The 20,780-nt window shown below is 42.4% G+C and overlaps 1 protein-coding gene across 20 annotated transcripts in view; it reads left to right on the top strand.

Moving 5' to 3' along the window:
- The window catches only part of CADPS (calcium dependent secretion activator), a 203,323-nt gene that overhangs the window by 138,991 nt on the left and 43,552 nt on the right, over window positions 1–20,780 (top strand). For 13 of the 20 annotated variants that reach the window (XM_071756190.1, XM_071756188.1, XM_071756187.1 and 10 more), the window contains 3 exons: window positions 8,518–8,624; window positions 14,116–14,272; window positions 15,248–15,389. In XM_071756190.1, the coding sequence (XP_071612291.1) occupies window positions 8,518–8,624; window positions 14,116–14,272; window positions 15,248–15,389 (406 nt within the window). Of the gene's footprint in view, window positions 1–5,767; window positions 5,876–8,517; window positions 8,625–14,115; window positions 14,273–15,247; window positions 15,390–20,780 lie in introns of all 20 variants that reach the window. The other 7 variants (XM_071756173.1, XM_071756178.1, XM_071756179.1 and 4 more) reach the window with 1 other exon arrangement.

Here is a 20,780-nt window from a genome sequence, read left to right as displayed (position 1 = left end):
TCTTTTTAAAAGCAGCATAAGAGGCTGGACCAGGTTCTGCCCTGGCATCCCCAGGGCTCCACAGCTCAAACTTGGCCCAGGATTTAGAGCATGACAGTGAAATTAATCTTGAATAGCAATAAATTTTTGGAAAATGGAGAATAATTTTCCTTATGGCTGTGAGAGGTGCAAATATCCAAATAGCAAATAGAACAATCCCAGCTATTCCCATGATCTGGAGCAGATGAAAGCGAGCACAGGCTGGTGTGCATCAAGCACAATAAATGCACTGAGCTTGCTGGCCAGGGCTGTCATGTGCTCACAGTTTAGAAAGTCAGAAGGACATTTCTGTGGCCCAGCTTGTTTAAAAATAAAACTGCTTCTTCTCAATGCTCGGAGCAAGGGAAAGGATGCAGGGAATTGCAACTCTGCTGCTTCATGCCCACAAATATCCTGTTGTTTTAAATGAAAATTTTTCAGGCAAGGTCAGCAGGACTCAACTTGAAACCAGTTCCTCAGCTTAAGTGGAGTCAAAAGTGACTGGGTTTTGGCCTGACTTTTTATTTCTTTTGCCAAAAGCAAGAATAAAAATAAGATACTAGAAACAACTCCTTAAACACACAAATGTCACCCTTTGATGTCCTTTCTCCTGAAAAATGTGTAGTCTCTTGCCTTACTTTAAAAATATTGATTTGAAATAGAACATTAAACAGAACACTGTGCTAAAACAATTAAAGATAAATTACTTGCTTTAATTATTAATCAGACAAAACTACTAACACTCAGATTAATAAGTGCAACCTCTTAATAAGTGTTCATCTGCTTATTTATACAAGTTAGGAATCCATCACTCCTTTAGAAAAGAATAACTTTTCCATCCCTCTAGCATAAGATTTGTGAGATGTGCTGCACTCTGTTGGAGTGAGCACAAGTGCCACTTGGCACAGCAGGAGCTGGGGACAGGCAGCTGTAGAGATGGTTCGTGGCAGGGTGGTGGTTGTCAGTTTGACAGCTGATTGTGTTTAGTGTAAGGGGTTTTGGGGTTTTTTATTTGGTTGGTTCTTTAAAAAGTTTTTAGACCGAGTGTTTCTCAAATTGTGATTTGGGTTTGGTTTCTGTAGAGTGAGGCTGCTGGTGGTACTGCTGAGTTGGCACACAGAGGTGAGAAGGAGATGGAGGCAGCTCTCACCTCCCTGCTCTGTGCCAGGGCAGCAGAGTGGTGGGGCTCAGACTGCAAAGAGAAAGTAACCAGAGAGCAGATGGACCCACTCAAGTCCTTTTGCTCCATCACTGAGGGAAAGCCACCACTTATGGGCTATCCAAAAATGCCAGGTTTTTACTTGTCCCACAGCTTACCCAGCCCCTGGGTGCTGGGGTGCAGCATCTCACCACGCCACATCCTGGGGGTGCTCTGCCCTCCCCTGATCTGCCTGACTCCCCTCAAAAACACCCCTGATGGTGGTGTTGGGGTGAGTGCAGAGCCAAAGCCCAGTCAGTGTGGGGCTTGGTGCTGCCCATGGAGTGGCAAGGAGCAGTTTCAGTGCCTGTGCAGAGGCAGAAATCTCTCGGGTGTCTGCGTCAGGCTGGGGACACGGGCACACCCAGGGGAGAGGGACTGAGAGTGGGGGCTGCAGCTGCATCAGCCTCAGCTGCCACCATCCATGGAGCATCTTGCACATAGTGCTGGCCCCAGCAGACATGGAAAATGTCTTCAGCCAAGGAAGAGGGTGGAGAAGAGGTCTGATTTTGAATAGAGCAATACAGCAGGGTGTTCAGAAGCAGTGGTATTTTTCAAGGCATTTTTCCTGGCCATTTTCATAGTCCCCATGCTCATTTTACATCATTCACTTTCCCTGTGCCTGGAGCTCATCCTGGGAAGGTCTGAGCACTTATCTGTAACTTATCTTTGAGTACACTGAAGATGAGGAGCTGAGCTGCCCATTGATCAGCCTGGGTGATTTGTCAGGCCACCTGCAGCTGGGTAATCCCTCCCAGCATTTTTGATACACCACAAAGCTTAAAAAGAAAATAAAATTACATCCCCCAAATAAATGTGGATACAAAATGGATGAAAACATCAGTCTGTATTCAGGAGAAGAGACTGAAGTAATTGATAAATCACACGCAGTATCCCAGGCGTGGTAACAACCTGCATTTGTGCTGCTGAACTGCTGCTTTATTTATTTCATCCCTTGAAAAAGGCATTTGGGTGTTTTTAACGATTAATCCTTATGCAGCTTTTGAGATTTCCTCTTGCCCTTTCAAAGGCATTGTTGAAAGCAACATCTAAGTTAATACAAGAGCTTCAGAAATCAACAAGATCTGCGTTGTGCCGTTTTCTTTCTGCAAGCCTCTTACCAACTGCAGAGCAACTTGCTGCCTCAGGCACGAGATAGAATTCAGATATATAAAAATTCCTCACTAGGCTGGATAATCATCAGAAAGTCAGGAGATCAGTTCTCTTTTCAGTATGTTGAGTTTTGAGAACTGAATTAGAGTCTCCTTCTAAGTTTAAAAAAAAATATACTATTTTTTTTTCTTACTTTTATGGTAATATATTTTATTGTGAAAGAAAATAATTTCTCATCACCAAAATCCCTTACCAGATACACAAAAATTCATTTCACAACTATAGTAAAAGGCTGCTTTGCCTTGTCCACAGGCTAAGTGTACTTTTCTTTCTTGTTATCTTGAGAACAGCAGCTCTTTTTATCATTTTCAGCTCGGAAAGGAACGCACACATAGCACTTTAATACCAGAGCCCTTGGCAGGGGTTGCATATTTTTAACTATTACAAGGAAATAATTGAGCCAGTGGCTACGCTTCTTAAAAATACAAAAAGTCAACAGTACTCTTCTGCAAGTGTAATTCTCACTGTTGCTGCTGTCTAGCAGAAATCATGATTCTGAGTGAGAAATGTGTAATTTGAAAAATCTTCCAGTCCGTAGAGTAACACAAAATTAATTGTATGCAATACAGATACCCAAAGTAGCACAGATTTTTCTAGTATATCCATAATATCATTGAAAAATGAAGGTTATTGCAAGAAACCAAGTAATTGAAATTTCTGCAAGTATCATGCAGAAGCGTAAAAACCTTTGGCATAAGTTTGTCCAGGAATGCAGTTTGTCTGAAGCTGCTTCTGTCTCTGGTTTCAGTTTAAATTTTACCCGCTTGACACATGTAAGCAACAAATACAAGAGCATTTCAGATGCTGAACTGGTTGTGGTGAGTGATTAGAGAGGAAAAGGACAGGGAAGAAAATAATGCCAAAGTGAAACAAAAACTGCCACACACACTGCAGCTGATTGCTGGCAAGTGCCACAAAACCCATCCAGCCTGACACATCTCCCTGGCTCTGAGCAGGAGCCCAGACACCCCATAAAAGGGACCCCATGGATCATCTCTGAGGCTTGGGCCCAGAGAAGCACAGAAAGACCCCCAACTCATGGGGCATTGCAGTTGCCATTGCATTTGTAGTTAAATTTAAGGATGAAATGAATCACTTAGTCAGCCAGACCTTAATCTTTCTTACAATAAGGAGGTGACAAAGAAAAGCATGGGTTGGGGCTCACAAGGCATTCAGTGCCCAAGGAAGGGAGAGACCTCTTCCTCTCCTCTCCTTCGGCTCCTGGGGGTTTTGCAGCTACCGTGACTTTGGTAAAAACTCTGAAAAAAATGAGTGAACAAAAGAGGTGAATAGCTTGTTTTCCAGAGCTGGAGGTGGCAGGAGCAGGGGCACAGCTCTGTCAGAGATCTCTCGCCAGCCTCCTGGAGAAGTGAGAGGTGCCTGGTGGGAGCCTCCTCCGAGCTGTTCCATACATGCTGCACTAGCAATTCCTAAAGTCCTGGTGCTGCTGCTTCCCTTGCCCCTTCCTCCTCTTCCTTCTCTGCCTATGAGTTTTCCCCAGGACAGAAAACATGTGCACAGGTCAGGCCCATATGGCACTATTTGGTTCAGATGTGTGCAAGGTCTGAAACGTATTTTTGGATGGGCAGCTGTTGGCAGTGCAGGGGCTGGGTTCACCTTTAAGGATGCTTGAGGGTCACAACACTGCCTGGAGCCATGGGGTGCAGTTTTGGGATGTGATTTTCACCTCGCTTTGAGGCTCTTAGGGTGAGCTCTCTCTGACTCTCCCACCTTTGGAGCCTGATGGACTCCCCTTGGTGGCAAGAGGTTCCCACCCCATGGTTGCCAGATGTGGGTGGGAGGAGATGTGCAGTTTTCCTCTCCCCACAGTCCCTTCCCATGCAGGGACCTTGGCACAACCTGCTCCCCATAGTGATGGGCAGTAAAACAATCTTCCTACATCTCCATGCTGAGCTCAGGAGCCATCAGTAAGTAGCCAAATTGAATTCTTGCATATGTTATAAATTAGAGTGAAGTCATTAGGCCAATGCCCAAAAAGCAGTTATTTTTGTCACTTGAGGCTGAGAGGTTTGTTTCTGGGGACAAAGCCACCCTTGGTAAACATTGAACAAGGATCAGGATGACTCCAGAGATGAATTAATGGGTTTGCTATTCCTGTTATCAGAAAACAACAACAAAACCCAAAAAAGCCAGAAACCAGTAGCTTGAATCTCAGAGTCTGAATTAAATAATTACACAGCTTAAAAGACTAAAAATATGCGTGTGTGTGTGCGTGCACGTGTGCATTGTGTGTGTGTTTATGTATGTATGTGTATCTTGATGTATGGAGAGGGGAACCAACCTAACTCACACTCTTTAACATACAGTTTACTCAAATATTCTGTATTATACTTCAATAAGTGTTGTAGTTCTGTGAGAATTAAAAGCAATCAGAAATCTACTTTACACAAGCCAACCATTTATTTCTACCCCCCCCAGGAAAATGCAAGCAAAATGGCAAGGACTTTTGGCAATAGAATGTCCAGATAAATATGCCAGATTTCTTGCAAATGGCATTATTAAAAATAGTCACAATGCCGCTAAAAACTGTTATTAAATGGAATAGAAACTATTGTGTTAATATATTCACAGTATATAATTTATTCTCTTGAGTGTATGTAAAAGGAAAGGCTATTTTCTTTGAATTTTTCCTATGCTGATATTGTAAACTATATGACAGATGGGTCAAGTCCTGATTGCAGTATTCTAACATTTGGAATAGCAAGTAACATATTTGATAGAGCTGGCAAGTTTTTATATATGATTCAACCCAGAATATAAAAGCCACTAGAATTCCAAGTTGAAAATAATTAAATGAGCTGGAAACGATCAGGAACCACACATTTTTAAGTGACAGATTTTTTTACATGTTTAAATTGCACAAGAATATTTTATAGCTCCCTTTAACCAACAGTGACGTTTAATTCTAAAATGTGTAATTGATATTTGCAAAGCAATTAATTCCTGTGGCTCATTATTCTATTGCTAAATGTACCTAAGCACCAAGGCGCTGACTTTTAAGTCATCTTTTTTAGTTCACCTTTTCTAAATTCTGGATTTTTAACTAGATTACCCTGATTTGGTTTCCTCACGTGGCTGCATGAAGTGCAGTTTCAGACTTGCATTCAGTTTTTAGCTTTCTGATTGCACAGTGCCGTAGGATGTTTCGAATCTGCTGACTTCTAGAAAACGTGCTGTCAAATGGTGTCATTACCGTGTAATACTCCCAGTACTGATAAGCAAAAACCCAGCAGCTTATTCCATTTGTATTTTATCATTTCTGCTTATGTTCCTTTCGAAGTTTCCATCTTTTTGTCACTGTTTATGAAGTCACTTGTCTCTTTACTTTTGGCGTCTCTCTCCGTCATGCACAAGCAGCCCGTCCGCCCAAGCCTAAGCCGCCGGCTGGGCCACCACCATCATCTCCTCAAACTCAGACTAACATGATAAATGATATGCTCAAAGGCATGGCCAAACAGCCGCCAAGTACTGTAATAGTCTTCCTTCCTTTTATTCAGTGGTTTTCTAGTCTAGCAGTTGCTTGTGTAGCAGTAGAAAGCTAGTTCTCACGTGCAGCTTTAGACAAAATACCTAGCGCGATGTGGTAGGTTTTAGAGATTTAGAGGTAGCATTTATTTCAAAATGTCCACATTTTTTTGTCTAGCAATGTCTGACATATGCAACATTTTCAAATATCAACGTCAGCACAAAATAACATTGTTGTTGCATAACATTTTGCATGAAAAACTATAAATATGTATGAGCTTTACATGATGTTGGATGAAATGTTTGATAAGTATATCGTATACGTTTCATGTAACTGTCAGTGCTCCAGCTATCTTAGCAGAATATTCTGATGTATAGTAACTTAACCAGGGAAATATTTAAAATAAGAAGAAAAAAAATTAAGATTGACATCTGCTGGCTGCCAAAGTTGTATAAGCATCAATATTTTCTTTAAAGACAGCATCTCTGAGCAGTTGTTCTTATTAACACTTTTGTCTTTTAGTTGTATTTGAGAGCAGATCAGTGTTGCAAATGTGAATGGGCCTGATGCTGCTCTGATCAATGGAGAAGCTTCCCCTTGGCTTCGGAGGTGCAGAAACAACCAGATCTTACTAAGGGACGTGTCTTTGGAGTCCTTTTGCACAAAAGGAAGAGGTTTCTCCTTCTTGTAGTCAGTGAGGTACTGGATTGAGTAGGAGAAAGAACGAGGAGTTAACCAGCAGTTGTCCAGTTTCAGTATTGGAGAATTATGTTAAGGGGACCCTGGATTTTTTGTTTGTTTGTTTCCAGTGATACAAGAAGCAAAAGGAAAACTGGAGAAGAAACCCCCAAGGCCCCTATCTGTGGAACAAATCTCCAAAAACGTAGAGTGCATTTGCATGGTGCTTTACCATGTTGCATCTCTCAGCCAAGCTGAGTACCTGCAATGCCAGACTTCAGCTAGACCAGGTTGCTGAGCTCCTTTGAAGATCAGCAGTTGTCCCCCTTACTCAGCCACCCAAGTGTGACCATTCTGAAAACTATGTCTTCCCCTTTCATGGGAAGTTTTGTTACCTGTAAACAGGGATTCAGGGAAAACCAGGAGCAGGCAAGTGTCTGAGGTGGAGAATTAAGTCCTTGAATATCACCAAGCCCTCAACTTAGCCAGGATTGTTCCCCAGGTGACCTGGTAGAGCAGAGCAGTACCATCTGCATGCAACCACGTATTTCTGTCCTGGCAGTAGAGAAGACATAATCTGTCAAAATGCTGGTGTGTGCAGAAGGCTGAAGTGAGGTGCCCAGCCAGCACCTGGCACATGGGCACAACCCTCCCTGCTACTTTAGCTGGGCTCCTGTGATAGTCCCAGGAGGCTGATGCTAAAAGTGCTTCAATTTATGCACCATGAGTATTTTGCTGTGCAATTTGTCTGTTTGAGTCTGGGCTTCTTTTGGTACTTCACCTATTTACAAAGTCTCCAACTTTGATATCACGGAGAGGATCAGATGTGTTTCAGTGCAGGGGTCTGACTTGGTTGGTGTAGCTGCCCCAGTGGGATGCTGTTCTTTGGTGTAACTGCTCTAGGGAGCTGGGGTTGGCACCCGGGGTGACACGTCTCCAGTTAACATGGTGACGTGCTGCAGTGTAGGTGGATCCCCAGGGAGCAGGTCTCCAGCTCTGCTTCCCCTTAGGGCAACCATCACAGGGAGATGCTGCACACCTCAGGGAAGTGAGCCGTGGTGTCAGCTCACAGAAACCCCCTCTGCTGTACTCAGCCAGCTCTGCAGAAGCTCTCGTTCATGGAAAACGTGATTATTTTATTTTTCACAGATTTTTAGCACCTCTGATCTTTAATGTCTTTATTAATAATATAAAGTACCTAGAAAAATAGAATATAATTATTTTTAAAAGTCTTGAGAAAACACTGGAAAATAACTGAATATAGCCATAGAGCTAGCTCCAGGATTTAAACTCTTTGGTTTGTTTGCGGGGTTTTTGCTGTAAAGTTGCATCTCTTTTCCCATATAAATCTTACCTATGAACACCTTCGTGGGATTTACCACTTCCCACTCCCCCCAGCATGCGTAACTCCCTGGCCCTTGTGGAGTTAAATCCTGGAGCAAGGCAGACCTGCAATTTTTTGCTTTCAGTAGCAGGTGACATTTAAATTGCTCGAGTCTGACGATTTATTAAAAGTACAGACAGATTTGTTTGAATTGACATTCTTAAAAGAATTTTAAAATAATATAGATATGATTTCTATAATAGCATAATTTACATTGAAGGATACATTCTGTTCCTGTATTAGTGGCCAGATGCTGTCTTTAGGGAATGTGATGTTCTTATTTGTGCTAATAAAATGCCGTCATCTCACCATAAAGCAAAACAACTCTGACACTATTGTGAAATTTGGAGCTGGAGCACTGTATTTTCATAGTATAATAACGAGTGTGGCTTTCTGGTTTGCTCAGTACTAATTATATAAGCATTTAACATATGCATGAAAAGATCTTTAAATCTGTAGAATATTATGGGGAATTTTTCTTTTTTTTTTTTTTTTTTTTTTTTTAAGCCTCTAAAATAACTTACTGTACTTCTAGCTTTTCATCCTGCCTCCCTTTTAACTCGAGTTCTTGTACTACAGAGAATGTAGGCCGGTTAGTCACACCAGCTAAAAAGTTAGAAGACACAATACGCCTGGCAGAGTTGGTAATTGAAGTCCTGCAGCAAAACGAAGAACACCACGCGGAGGTGAGCAGCGGTGCCACGCGAGGTCGTGTCCCCCAGGTCCTGGGGCTTGCAGGCTCCGGGGGCTTGCTGGGAGCTTTGTCTACCTGTGTGATGTCTTCCCAACTGGTGCTGGGTTATCTTCTTTCAAAGCCAAAAATATTCTTGACTAACGGTGCTCAAGTGCGAGGAAGGCAAGGTAGAGTTTGGGAAGCCTGGTTTTGCAGAGGGGAGGGAGGGTGAAAAGGAGGAATTAAGGAAGTTCTGCTCTCCTCTGCTTCAGTCCACTGACTTTCATACAGGAGCTGAATCTGGCCAAATACGTTCACCACAAGAGCAAGCCTACCTACTTTTCAGAAAGGTTGTATTTCAAAACAGTGCCATGTGTTTTTGCCTCCAGACAGCATTAGTGAGGTTCCTGCAGCTGCTTACTGCTCCTGCTATCCAGAGCTGGAGCAAGGAAAACCACCACAAAACAAAACGATTCTTTTTTTGTCCCTTTCTGGGCATTCAGGTTGTTTCTGGGGGTTTCCCTGAGCCCCTGTGGTACATGATTAACTCACCTGCTTTCCTGTTGGCCTCTTCTGCTGTGACTTCTTGGGAATACCTCATTTACTAGTCACGGATCTTAGGATGAATTATTCTCTGTTACTCATTATTTGGGTTATCTAAGGCCTAATACTACCACTCTTAACTCTTCAAAGGTAGATTCCTGTTTTAAAACCACTGAAACTATGTCATAGTCAAATATAGACCAGAAAAATCATGAGGCTTGATCCTGGAAACACTTGACCCCACAGGCAGCTGGCATTGCTGTCTGTAGTCCTGTTCTCAGCAAAATGGGACATTTCTGCCCGAGCAAGTGACGTTGCATACCCATGTAAGTATTTGCAGGATTGAGCCCTGAGTTCTCTATAAATCTGGTGCTCTTGGATACATATTGAAAAGGTAATTGTTTTGAGGTTCAGAGTGAACAGTTATTGTTTGTGAATGTAGGTAATGTAACATTCACTATTTTCTCTTTTCCTTCCCATTAGTGTATATATATATATACTCTCACTATATTTTGCATTACGAGCTTCTGATAAATAATTTCACAGTCACCTAAAAATCATTCCAGTGTATATTAAATTTGCAGTATAATTTAATTTATTGATAATACACAGCAGTCCACAACACCCAACTAATGCCTGATTGCATATTTAAATTTCCTCCCTGTTTTTCTACTGTTCATTCAATCTTGGATGATCCTGGCAGGGGAAAGAGGTATGTGACTAAACCGAATGACACGAGTCACTCCTGTCATATTCCGTGCATGCCCTCTCAGTGCCATGTTTCCTACTGGGATTTTACCCGGGTTGCCCTCGCTTCCGTAACTTTGACCAAGGAATGTAACAGCAACTTCCAGTCGGCTGCTTGCAGAGCTGGCAGCCTGACACAGGAGGGTAAATGTGGCATAGCAGTCTGGTCCATGCATGTAGCAATGGGTATATTTTACGAACGCTGCAGTTACATCCCAACACAACCCTACCTGCCTGGACTCTCTCCTCAGCCTGTTGTCACCTCTTGTTGTTTTGCATTCACCTGACCTCTGGTACACTGTGGTGGAGCTGGAATAAGTACTACACGAGTGCCTAGAATGGTAGTGGTCTTCCTCTGGTTTTGTCTGTATGTGCCTTGTACCCGGATATACAGTATTTATATGTAGAGAGAGAATATACGGGCTGAAGAGTGAAATAAATTCCATTTTTACTGCAGTGTGGGGACGCTCGAGAGCGCGGCGCTTGCGCACGAGCTGCCCTGCCCTGTCCAAGCGTGAGCAGGGATTTATTTCACTCATCACCAGCACAGGCTGGAGGCACAGCCCACCGGGAAGGAGCTGGTTTTTAAAATGCAGTTTATTTTGAAAATAGCAGGCTTCTGAAGGAAGCAGTTAGAGGGTTCAGCCAGCCACGCTGCTGAGATACTCACCAGGACGAAGACTCAAAACTGTTCTCCAGCATCTTTTGTGTCACAAGGTTTTGATTAGAGACAGAAGGTTAATGCCAAGATGGATAGGAGGCATCCTGGTCCCTTGTTCTGAACAGTGACCTGGAAGGGTGACATTCATCTCTCTCCAGAAGCCCAGCACACTGTAAGCATGCTATTGAATCCCAGTCCTGAGGGTGGCTGTGGCATTTCAGCAGGGTACAGGCAGTTGGCCAGCTCTCTGCACACTTTGAAGTGCACCCAAAGGAAGAGAGAGAAGAAGACTGGGTGGTTTATCACTGATTTTTCCTATGTGTTGCAGCCATGTTATGCTCACACTGTGCAGTGAGAATTGCTGAGGTATTGCACATTTTTTCCCCCAAAATTATGTTAGGTGGGGGGTTTTTGACATGTTGTCCTTTCCCCTGGAAAATATTTGACCTGTGAGGTGCAAGTCTTCATTCTAGTTTGGTTGTGCAGCAGAAAATTAAATTGCACTGCTTTCTGAAGAAATGCCTTAATTTACTGAAAACCAACAGTTTCTGCAATTAAAACATGCCCCTTTTTTCCCCATATTGACATCCAGGCAGATTCCCTAATGAGACCCCAGAAAATACTACTCAGAGTATGGAAAATGTTAAAAAAAAAACTCTTTACAACAAAAGTACTGTGTCTAGTCAGTTGGGTTTGTCTGACCCACAGGAGAGAAGCAAACCAGCTCAGGCAGAAATGCAGCAGAATCCATGTGCCCATGTCTGTGCCCTGTGGGAGCAGGAGGCCTCTGTCATGGTCCCATCACTGCCCTCAGCTGTCTCCCACCTCCCTTCCCTTCCTCTGGATGACTGATGACAATGCCAGAGCCAGTGGCATTCACCTACTTTTAAACTTGTGTTTTCTCTCTCTATGTATACTTATGTGTATATGTATATATGTATTTTAACTCCTTGAGGTCATACATATATACATCTGTATCCATGTGTAAAATACACAATAATAGGTGTGTTTGGCTAGAAAGCACACTTTTTTTTTCCCCCTTTACATTGTGTTTTGAGCAAAGCAGGTAAGTAGATGGTAAATAAATGAAATGTTACCATCTTGAAGGAGATTTTCAAAGTGTGGTGTTACTGCTCCCACCGCGGGGAAGGTCCTGTTCACCCTGACTAGGGAGGAGGGGGTTCAGGATCCTGACATAAGTTAGACTTGTAGTGCTAACATTTGACTTTTCCAGCAAAAGGGAAACTGACTGGTTTGGGCCTTTTTTTTCCATAAATGATTACATGCTTTTCTTCATAGTTTCTCTTAAAACTAGCGTGCTTTTTTTTTTCTTCTTTTTTCTTTTTTTTTTTTTTTTCCTCATGGAAGCAGGTTTTTATTGCAGGTTTTTATGTTGGCATTCATTGTAGAAGATACTTTTTGCCCTCCCCGAGAAATTCTGGTTGAATTAGTCCTTTGTAGCAATCACCCTTTGCCCATAGATCTCTGGGCAGTGTCTGACAGGGGCACAGCACAGCAGGCTCTTGGCAGGCAGAGAAGCCCCAGCAGTGGAAGGACAGCCCCACATCCTCCTTGAAAACCACAGGCGAGTGCTGCTAGTTCTGAGAGGACCCTCCACAGCCCAATTGCTCAGCATTGTCTCATTTCTCATCTGCACTTTGGAGAGAAGGCATTGGGAACAGACCCGAGTTTTGACGTTTTGGTTTTACAACAGTTTGATGCCTCCCGCTGTGTCACTCCCAGGTGTTTGGCCACACTGGTGGGGACACCAGCACCAGATGTGGGAAGAAGAGCTTCTGTCACCTGTGCTCAGCCCACCAGGCTCCCTCAACTTCAGCTTTTCCAGGCCCAGGGACATGATAACTGCTGCCCCTCACCAAGCACCCTAGGGCAGGTGTTGCTGCAGCAGAGCCCGATGGCTTCCACCAACTGCATGGGTCTGAGGACAGTTTGCAGACAAAGGAGCCCTTTGTAGTTGTCTTGTTCCCACACTGCGACCACGGGGATGCTGCAGCCTGCTGGCATTGCCATTCTGGGCATGGTGTTTGCCCATCTTGCCCCAGGGTGCACCCAAAGCTGTGCCTTCATGGCACAGCCCACCTCATCCACATCTTTGCCCCCATGAGAGCGCAGGACAGGGTAAGTCTGCTCTATATTTTGGAGGAACAAAGAAGTGGAAGTAGTCCTACAGACCCCCTGCCACTGGCAGCCAAGAATTGAGTCAAAATAGGAAAAATGAAAGAGGTCCATGGCAGTAACCCAGTTTTGGGGCGCTGCTCGCTCTCCTTGGCTGAGTAAACCAGGAGCTGGAGCTGTGTTCTGCGTATCAGTGAGATTCTTCATCAGTGAATTTAAACTGAGAAGCCTGAGAAAGCAAAAGTCCAGTCTGCTTATTTGCTTCTGCCAAAATCTGCAAAAAATACCCCTCCTTGACTGGCAGTTCCTCTTGGAAGTGATTCATCTAGTTCCAGTCTTTTCCCTTTCATCTCCAGTCTTGTACCTGTGCTAGGAGTTTTCTTGCAAAGTGCTGGAAAGCTGTTTCTTGGATCCTTTAAGTCCATAAGTAATTTCCTATCAGTTCAGAATGACAGCACATGGTCCTAGTGACAGCACTTCTCATATTGCATGTTCCCAGCCAGAAGTGATCACTAAACACGCATGCATGAGTTCGCAGCATTCACATCTGAGCCATGTATGATGTGAATGTCACGTCAGAGCCCGTGCAGTCAATTTTAAGGACCCATGTGCATGAGAATGAGTTACTTCACCGATATTTTTTTAGAAATATTTTTTTCCTGCCTCTGTGAAAGTATAGGCTTGCTGTAGATATTTTTTTTTTATCTTGGCATGTTGATAATAGAGCTTTGTAATCTGTTTCTTAATCAGTAGCATTATGAAGGTGGTAGTGTGTTTCTATGGATGTGTATAGCTAAATCTGTAAAATGAACAGTGCTGTAATACTTCTACTTGGTGACGCTTGAAATATTTCTAAAGAAGAGTGTGAGTGATTTAGGACAGGTTTTAATGTCTTAGGCTTCTCGTTTCTCAAGACAAATAGAAGTAGTGAATCCAAATAAAATTGAAACAGCAGAAAACCCACAAGCACAGTAAAGAAACTCAAATTACTGTATTTTAGAATTAGTTGATTATTCTGATAATTAGCAAGATAAAAGATGAACGAAGTCATTTATTGTAAATTGAACAGACAAAACCTGCTCTGCCATGTTACAGCTACCTACCTTTACGGTGGAGCTCTGAAAAGATCCTCCACAAGAAATGTTTGCATTAAAATACCAGTGCTTAATTCCTGTGATTAGCACTGTTTGTGCAAGCTAACACTTTAAAGCACTGTTCTCTTTACAATAAAGGTAGTTTCCATGGGATGCACTGGGGTTTTTTTCTTTTTTTTCTGGGTTTTTCTTTTTCTGGTTGTTTTTTTGGTTTTTGGTTTGTTGTTGTTTTTTTTTCTTGAGATAACATGGCCTAACATCTTTCCCTGTGCTTTGTTAGAACTAATACACTTCTTTGTTGTCTTTTTCTACCAACTCTGAAGGCCTTTGCTTGGTGGTCAGACCTAATGGTTGAGCATGCGGAGACCTTCCTGTCGCTGTTTGCTGTGGATATGGATGGTGCATTAGAGGTGCAACCCCCAGACACCTGGGACAGCTTTCCACTCTTTCAGCTTCTAAATGATTCCCTCCGTAGTGACTGTATGTATTGTATTTTGGTCATTTCTTTTTCAGTGGGCAGCTCAGGTTACTCCACACTGCTCAGGGAACCGAAATGGGTAGAGATTTACAGTAAATGCTCTTTTAGCATCAGCTTGATTTTGTTACATTTGCACTAGGAAAAAAAAAGACACACAGGCACGCCTTAAATCAAGTGCCTCCATCAAAGGTGAGAAGTTCAATTCCTATTTTGCTTCATCTTCTCACATCTCTTGGTAAAGGCTGCCTGATAAGCAGGGAATTAGGCACTCTATCTCACTGTCATTAAATGTGTGTGTCTTTTTATATGTGTGTACTGCATTTATTTAACATGAAGTAAAACAGTCCCTGCTTTAAAATATTTTATCGAAGGGAGGAAAATATTCAAGTAAATGAAAGCAGGAGTGGTTCAGAGGAATAGTGATTTGTACAATAAGGCTCTTCTCCAGAGCACGTGGGCCCATGCCTTCAAAACCCATGAGGATCTGGCACTCCCTCAGGTGGTCCTGCTGATCCTGAGGAGCTGGTGGCAGAATTAATGTTGCCTTCAGTTAGGTCCCACAACAGGGACAGCTTCCTATAACACGTAAAAAAGCCAGGGACTCATCCTCAGAGAGACATTTCCAGCATTATGGTGAGGAGTAACCAGAGAAGAAATTATTCTCTTACCTACTAAAGCCATAATGTTTGCTATGCTGTATTTCTTACATCCATTTTATTCACAGGAAGTAATAATATATTTATAAGTTTTATTTTAACGGAAAAGAAGATTTGTTGTCTGTTTATTTGTTTGGAGTAAGAAGCCATTCCTGCTGTCTTTGTCTTGAACACTGGTGCCTGATGCCAACTCCTGTTACATTCCTGAAGTTTCTTCCCGTTCGCTGACAAATTCGTGTGTAAAAAAGTGCCACACTGTGGTTTGTTGCAGAGTTTTTAGTAACAGTCGTGTCTTACTCTACTTTTATTTATCTATTCTAGATAATTTGTGCAATGGAAAATTCCACAAACACCTCCAAGACCTGTTTGCTCCACTTGTTGTTAGATATGTCGATCTGATGGAGTCCTCAATTGCACAGTCAATTCACAGGGGCTTTGAGCGGGAGTCATGGGAGCCAGTAAAGTAAGGAAACCTCCTTTGATACAATTGGAATTTGGGTGCAAATGGATGGAGATTCATACAGAGATGAATTAGCAAACTTTACACAGGACATGCAGAAAGTGCTTTAGATTTTCTAGTGTAATGCTAAAAGTAGAAGGCCTGCTCTTGTGAGGGTTTTCGAGTTAAAGAGGGAAATGGTATTTGCTTTTTGAAATGCATTGCTGCCTCAGTTTGAACGGTGTGCAGTTGGACTTGGAAGCCTGAAAATGTGAAAAACTTTTCAGCTGGCATGGCTTTTTGGATTCTTTTCTAAAAGGCCTTTTCCAATTCTGCCTTTGAGTTCAAATAGCTCTTTTTCAGAACAAACTCCCTTGTTTCACTGTGTTCAGTCAAGCCCTATAACCTGTGCGAGTCGTTGCTGTACTTACTCTTCCCAATACTCATTTTTTCCCACCCACCTCATGGAGGATTGGTGCAGCCTTGTGCTTCTTGCTGGCAGTTGACAGCTGCACATGTCCCCGTGTCCCAGTGTATCCCCAGCTCTGCCAGGTCCCAGCTCCATTGCCTGTAGGATTAAGCGTGCAGAAACCATAGTGAAACACAGGTGAGATTATTCAAGCAGAATCAATTATTAAATGTGGAGAACTAGAAATTTACTAGCAGGAACTGAGTAGCCTGAGAGACACCCAAATTGAACTCCGGAGCTGGTAAATGATAAAAATGTAGCATGTGCTTTGGATTACTGTTGTTATTTCACAGGTTTTGAAGCATTGCTGAGCCCTGTCATGGTTGCTCTAAAAAGCCAAGTCAGATCTTATAGAGGAAAAGAACTGACTTTTCCTTCTAGTAAAGGTATTAAAAGAGAAAGCTCAACCCTTTGCCAGCAACACAAGTCTGGCGGTGCCTCCGACAGCAGATTGGGACCAGCTGACCTCTGGAAAGACTATTTTCCCTGCTTTTTTGTGTGTGTTTCTCTAGACAAAGTTAAGTGGCAGTGCACTCATCAGAGGTTGCTGTATAAAAGACCGCGTGGTCTTTCAGGGCTTTTCACACCAAATATGTTCGGTTTACAGGGAGAAGAGATTTTGTGCAGCAGCCAGCCTCCCATATGCAACCTGGAATCTGAGCACCCAGGTTTTTTCCTTTCTTTCTTTTACAACCTCAGCATCCATAAGGATTCTGTCTGCCAAATTTCAGACCTTTTCTTGACACCTGATCACCCCCTCTGTTTTCAGTGGGGTTAAGTGGCTGGCGTTCAGGAGTCTCTCTCACTTCCCATTTGCTGTCTTTGGTCTGCAGGCTAACAGGGTTAAAAATCCTAAAAAATCTCGTTTCAAATAAGCAGATGTGACCCAGAAAACATACAAGAAATAGATCTTTCGAGTAGGAGAATGCCATTTTTACTGCCACTCCTTCAAGCAGAACTGCATTTTGAAGTTAGGATTAACTTTAGTTTCAGAACTGTTTTAGTAATTAATGTGTTTGTCTTTGCTTGTCTGTTATGAAACAGAGGCAGTTAGTTCCTGTCCACCTGATTCAAGCAGTCAATAAGCAATTTGTTCTGGCTTCTTCTTTTGTCAGATACTGACATAATTTTGGCTTTTAATGACTTCTGTGGCTTAACTATAGATGTCCATAAGTACCTGGCTGTGGTACTTGCCTTACAAAATGCTTTATCCCTGGGTATGTCATCACCTGTCATTTTCAAGTTATCTTTGATAGTTATAAAAGATCTTTCCTTGTAACTGTTATTCCTTTCTGGAGTTCCATTCAGAGTGCTTTGAGCATTGCAGTTTCAAGTGAAAGCCCAGGATGGACTGTCTGTCCTACAGACCCAGCTATTCAGAAGATTTCTTTCAGTAGGAAAGTGGATGTTTTCCACACAAAGCTCATGGCCACCTGGTGAAAAGATGCACTCCAGGGTTTTTTTTTTCACTAGTTGGTATTTTGTTGTTGTGACTTGCTCACAAAAGTGTGAGTTACAAGCACTGGCTACACAATGTGAGCCAGCAAGGAGAGGTACCAGTGAGTGCACAGAGGATGGCCTGTAAGGGAAAGGGGGTGTCACTCCTAGGATCTTAGTACAGTTTGGATGCACTGTTTAGAACCAAATGCTAAGCATCCTCATCTTTTGCCTTCTGGGCAGACCACCTGCTCCTCTTCATCTGATGGACAGTGAACTTGCAGAAAAACTCAGGTCAGAGACTTTGTTCACTTTGCCCTCCTGTATCTACTGCCTTCTCCCTCCAGCATGTGCATACTGCAGCACAGTTGAAGAAGAGCCTTCAGTTTGACCAGAAAAAGTAGATCATTGTGGTAGTCCATTCCACTGAGCTTACTATTGTCCTGCTTTCAATCCCTACAGTGAATTATGAGAAGGAAAACTCACGATCTCCTGTTAATGAAGAAATTATTCCACAATGTCGATACTTTTGAAAGGGTTTCTCTGTGCTCAGGCTTGCAATCAAGGCTGAAGTATGTGGCCCCCTGTAACCTGACCAGATGGCAGTTTGCAAGCATGTATTTCTTCTATTTTCATTGCTGAATACTCTGCACCTTATGCTACAAGGGGTTAGGTATAGAAATCACAAACAGTGAGAGAGATACTGTTAAGTATTGAAAGCATGGGGGGGGAAAGCATCGATGAAATGTGCTCATGAGGGCTATGTAATCTGCCTCTGCAGAGCTGCTGAATTTGCAGGGGGTCCGTGCCCTATAGCTAGAGCAGCTGGTGTGCTTGTGTGAATCCACGCAGAGAAATGTGGAACACTTGTCCTTCGCACAGTCATCCAAATACGGAGGATACAGAGTAGGTCTGTTCTCTGGTGAGTTGAGAGGTCTTGGAAAAGTAGGGTTTGCAATGGGTTGTTTGGTTTGTTTTTTTCATTTTAGCTTCTTGGAGAATGCTGATTTATCTTGCAGCTAGCAGACACGTACTTGTGTGTGTGTCTCTGTGTGTGTGTGTCTGTGTTGAAAGATCTTTTTGAGCAAATGCTAAAGCCGGTGCAGTGACAACCAATTCAAATAGCTTGTCCAACCTGTGGCTGTCTCTGCCACTCTTTAGTCCTGGCTTTAGCATCTTTTAATTGCTCACTAACCCTTTGCAAACTATTTATAAAATGTATCGTTAGGATAAAAGTAAGAAAATGAACAGTATTATTATAGTAATCATTTTATAAGGTTGTACTATTACAAAGCGCTAATGAAAAATATTTCCCCTTAAAAGAAGCTCTGTGTAGTGAAAATGAGTATTTTTGTTGCTATTCTGAGTGTCAGTCAGAGGAAGAACACAGATTTGACTGCCTACTTCACTATCAAGCTCTCTGCTTCACTTCAAGGCTTTTGTGGAAAGATTTGCTCTTGAGCATTTGCTCAGCCCAGGCAGTAAGGCTGTAGGCATTTATAGTGATGGCAGGGAAAGGCGTTTGTGTCTTCCATCACTAAATCATTTCAGGCATCCTGTTGGAACTGAGCATTTAAGTACGGGCAGGGGTCTTGTTCAGCTCTGTCCTGAAGCCAGGAGGCAACTCAATAAAAATACTGTGGGTTTTTCTGCCCTCCTGTCAGTACTAGGGCAGCTCTACGGGAGCAGCCTCCATGCTGTGTTTTATGTGATGGGTGCTACAGTACAGTGTGAGCATTGGGATGTTGTCCAGGGGTGTGTTGCCAGCCAGTTTGCACCAAGAATTTCCCAGCAGACAGTACAGGTGGAAGCCATTTACACAGCCAGCAGACGCAAACGGGGGTGAATCAGAAGAAGCCAAGAAAACAAGCAGTGCAGCTCCAGAGAATGTGTCTTTTTATCAAATGGATCAGGATTCAGTCCTGAAGCTGAGTCGTCTTAAATCAGACAGCCCTCATCTTGTTGATGCAAATGCCCACATTCTCTGCCTGATGGCTGAGGTTATATTTAGCCATCTATATTAAATAGGCATGGCTGGCTTCTAGAAACAGCTTCTCATCTTGGACCTGTAGTTTTATGGTCTGAGCAACTGCAGGCTGGAACATTTGTTGGTAATATTAATAATTTTTTACAGGTCTCACTGCAACTGTTAGTCAGATAATTAGATCAGTTGAACCTGCAAAACTGTGCATGTCAATTCAGGATAATATTTTTTAAATTAGTTACTGTATGTTAACATAAAATACTCCATTATTTTGCTGTTTTTGTTTTGTTTTAAGAGTAATAACTTATTCTTGCAACATATTCTTGCATCAGCAAAATAATGTGTTGTATAAAAGAAATATGTTTCCGTGTGAATATAGTATACTGTTTACTCCAGAAGTCATATTTTATTAATACAGTGTTTTTATTAATATAACACTGTCACTTCTTGAATTTTAATATTAAAACCAAAGGTCCTCTGATTTATGTATTTACCATCTGGCTAAGTTATTTAAGTTGCTTTTCCTTATACAATTATATGTTGTCCACCTCTTGCTATTTCTTTATTTATTCCATATCAGTATCTAAGCACATGCACTGCCATTTCTGAAGATTTAACACTCTCTCAATCACTATGGTGTCTGTGTCTCATTCAATAATCGTGTCATCTTAACAGAAGATACAGTATGAATGGAAACAATGGAGAGCTTTGTCACGTTAATAAACTCTCATGTCTGCTTGCAGCCTAACAAGAACAAGCAGATAGCAAGAAGTCAGATCTAGTAGGAATCATAGGAACAAAAGGAGACAAGAAGATTTTTTTTTTTTCAGCAGGAAAATACTTTTGATTGTTTTCTTCCTCTTCAGCAAGGGATTTTATTCGCAAAGGGAAAATGAGGATAAAGTTTATTCCCTAAGACTTGCCACCAGTGACAAGATGAGCTCTTGCAGAGGTGTGGTTCAAATCTTGTGTTGTGTTAGGAAATATTCAATATAGACAGTTCAATTCCAGTACTTTGGGTTTTGGCATGTAAAACATGCAGCAAGAAATGCACTTCAAAATATGACTCTATGAAATTGGTAAGATTTTAATATGGCTCGAAAGACACAGGGTGTCATTTGGTAGTTTTCCAAGAGTCCAGGTAGTGCTGCCTGCACAGTAACTAATGTAATCCAGGGGAATGGGAGAGCCCACCTAAGGTGGCATGTCCTGGTGCCATCCCTGAGAGCTGGGAAGTTTGAATGCTGAAGCTGTGTCTGTGCACATCAATAGAAAAGCTTTCAGTAGCTTCAGCAGCACAGGGTGAAGCTGAAATCCCAAAGTCCTGATGGCGTTTTCACTGAGCCCAAATAATGATCTGGTGAAAATGGTGTCAAAACATCAGCTTTTCTTCCTCAAATGGGACTGTAAAACCCTCTAATGGGTTGTGTCCCAGTGTGCCATACAGCATCACTGGATTAAGGCCGAAACAAAACACACTGGCTTCCGATTCCCAGATCCTGTGACATTTTTATTTTGCATAAAA

The sequence above is a fragment of the Heliangelus exortis genome, chromosome 12 (genome assembly GCF_036169615.1).
Source record: "Heliangelus exortis chromosome 12, bHelExo1.hap1, whole genome shotgun sequence".
NCBI lineage: Eukaryota > Metazoa > Chordata > Aves > Apodiformes > Trochilidae > Heliangelus > Heliangelus exortis.
Note: the sequence above shows the minus strand (reverse complement) of the source record. Positions and strands in the feature narration are given on the sequence as shown.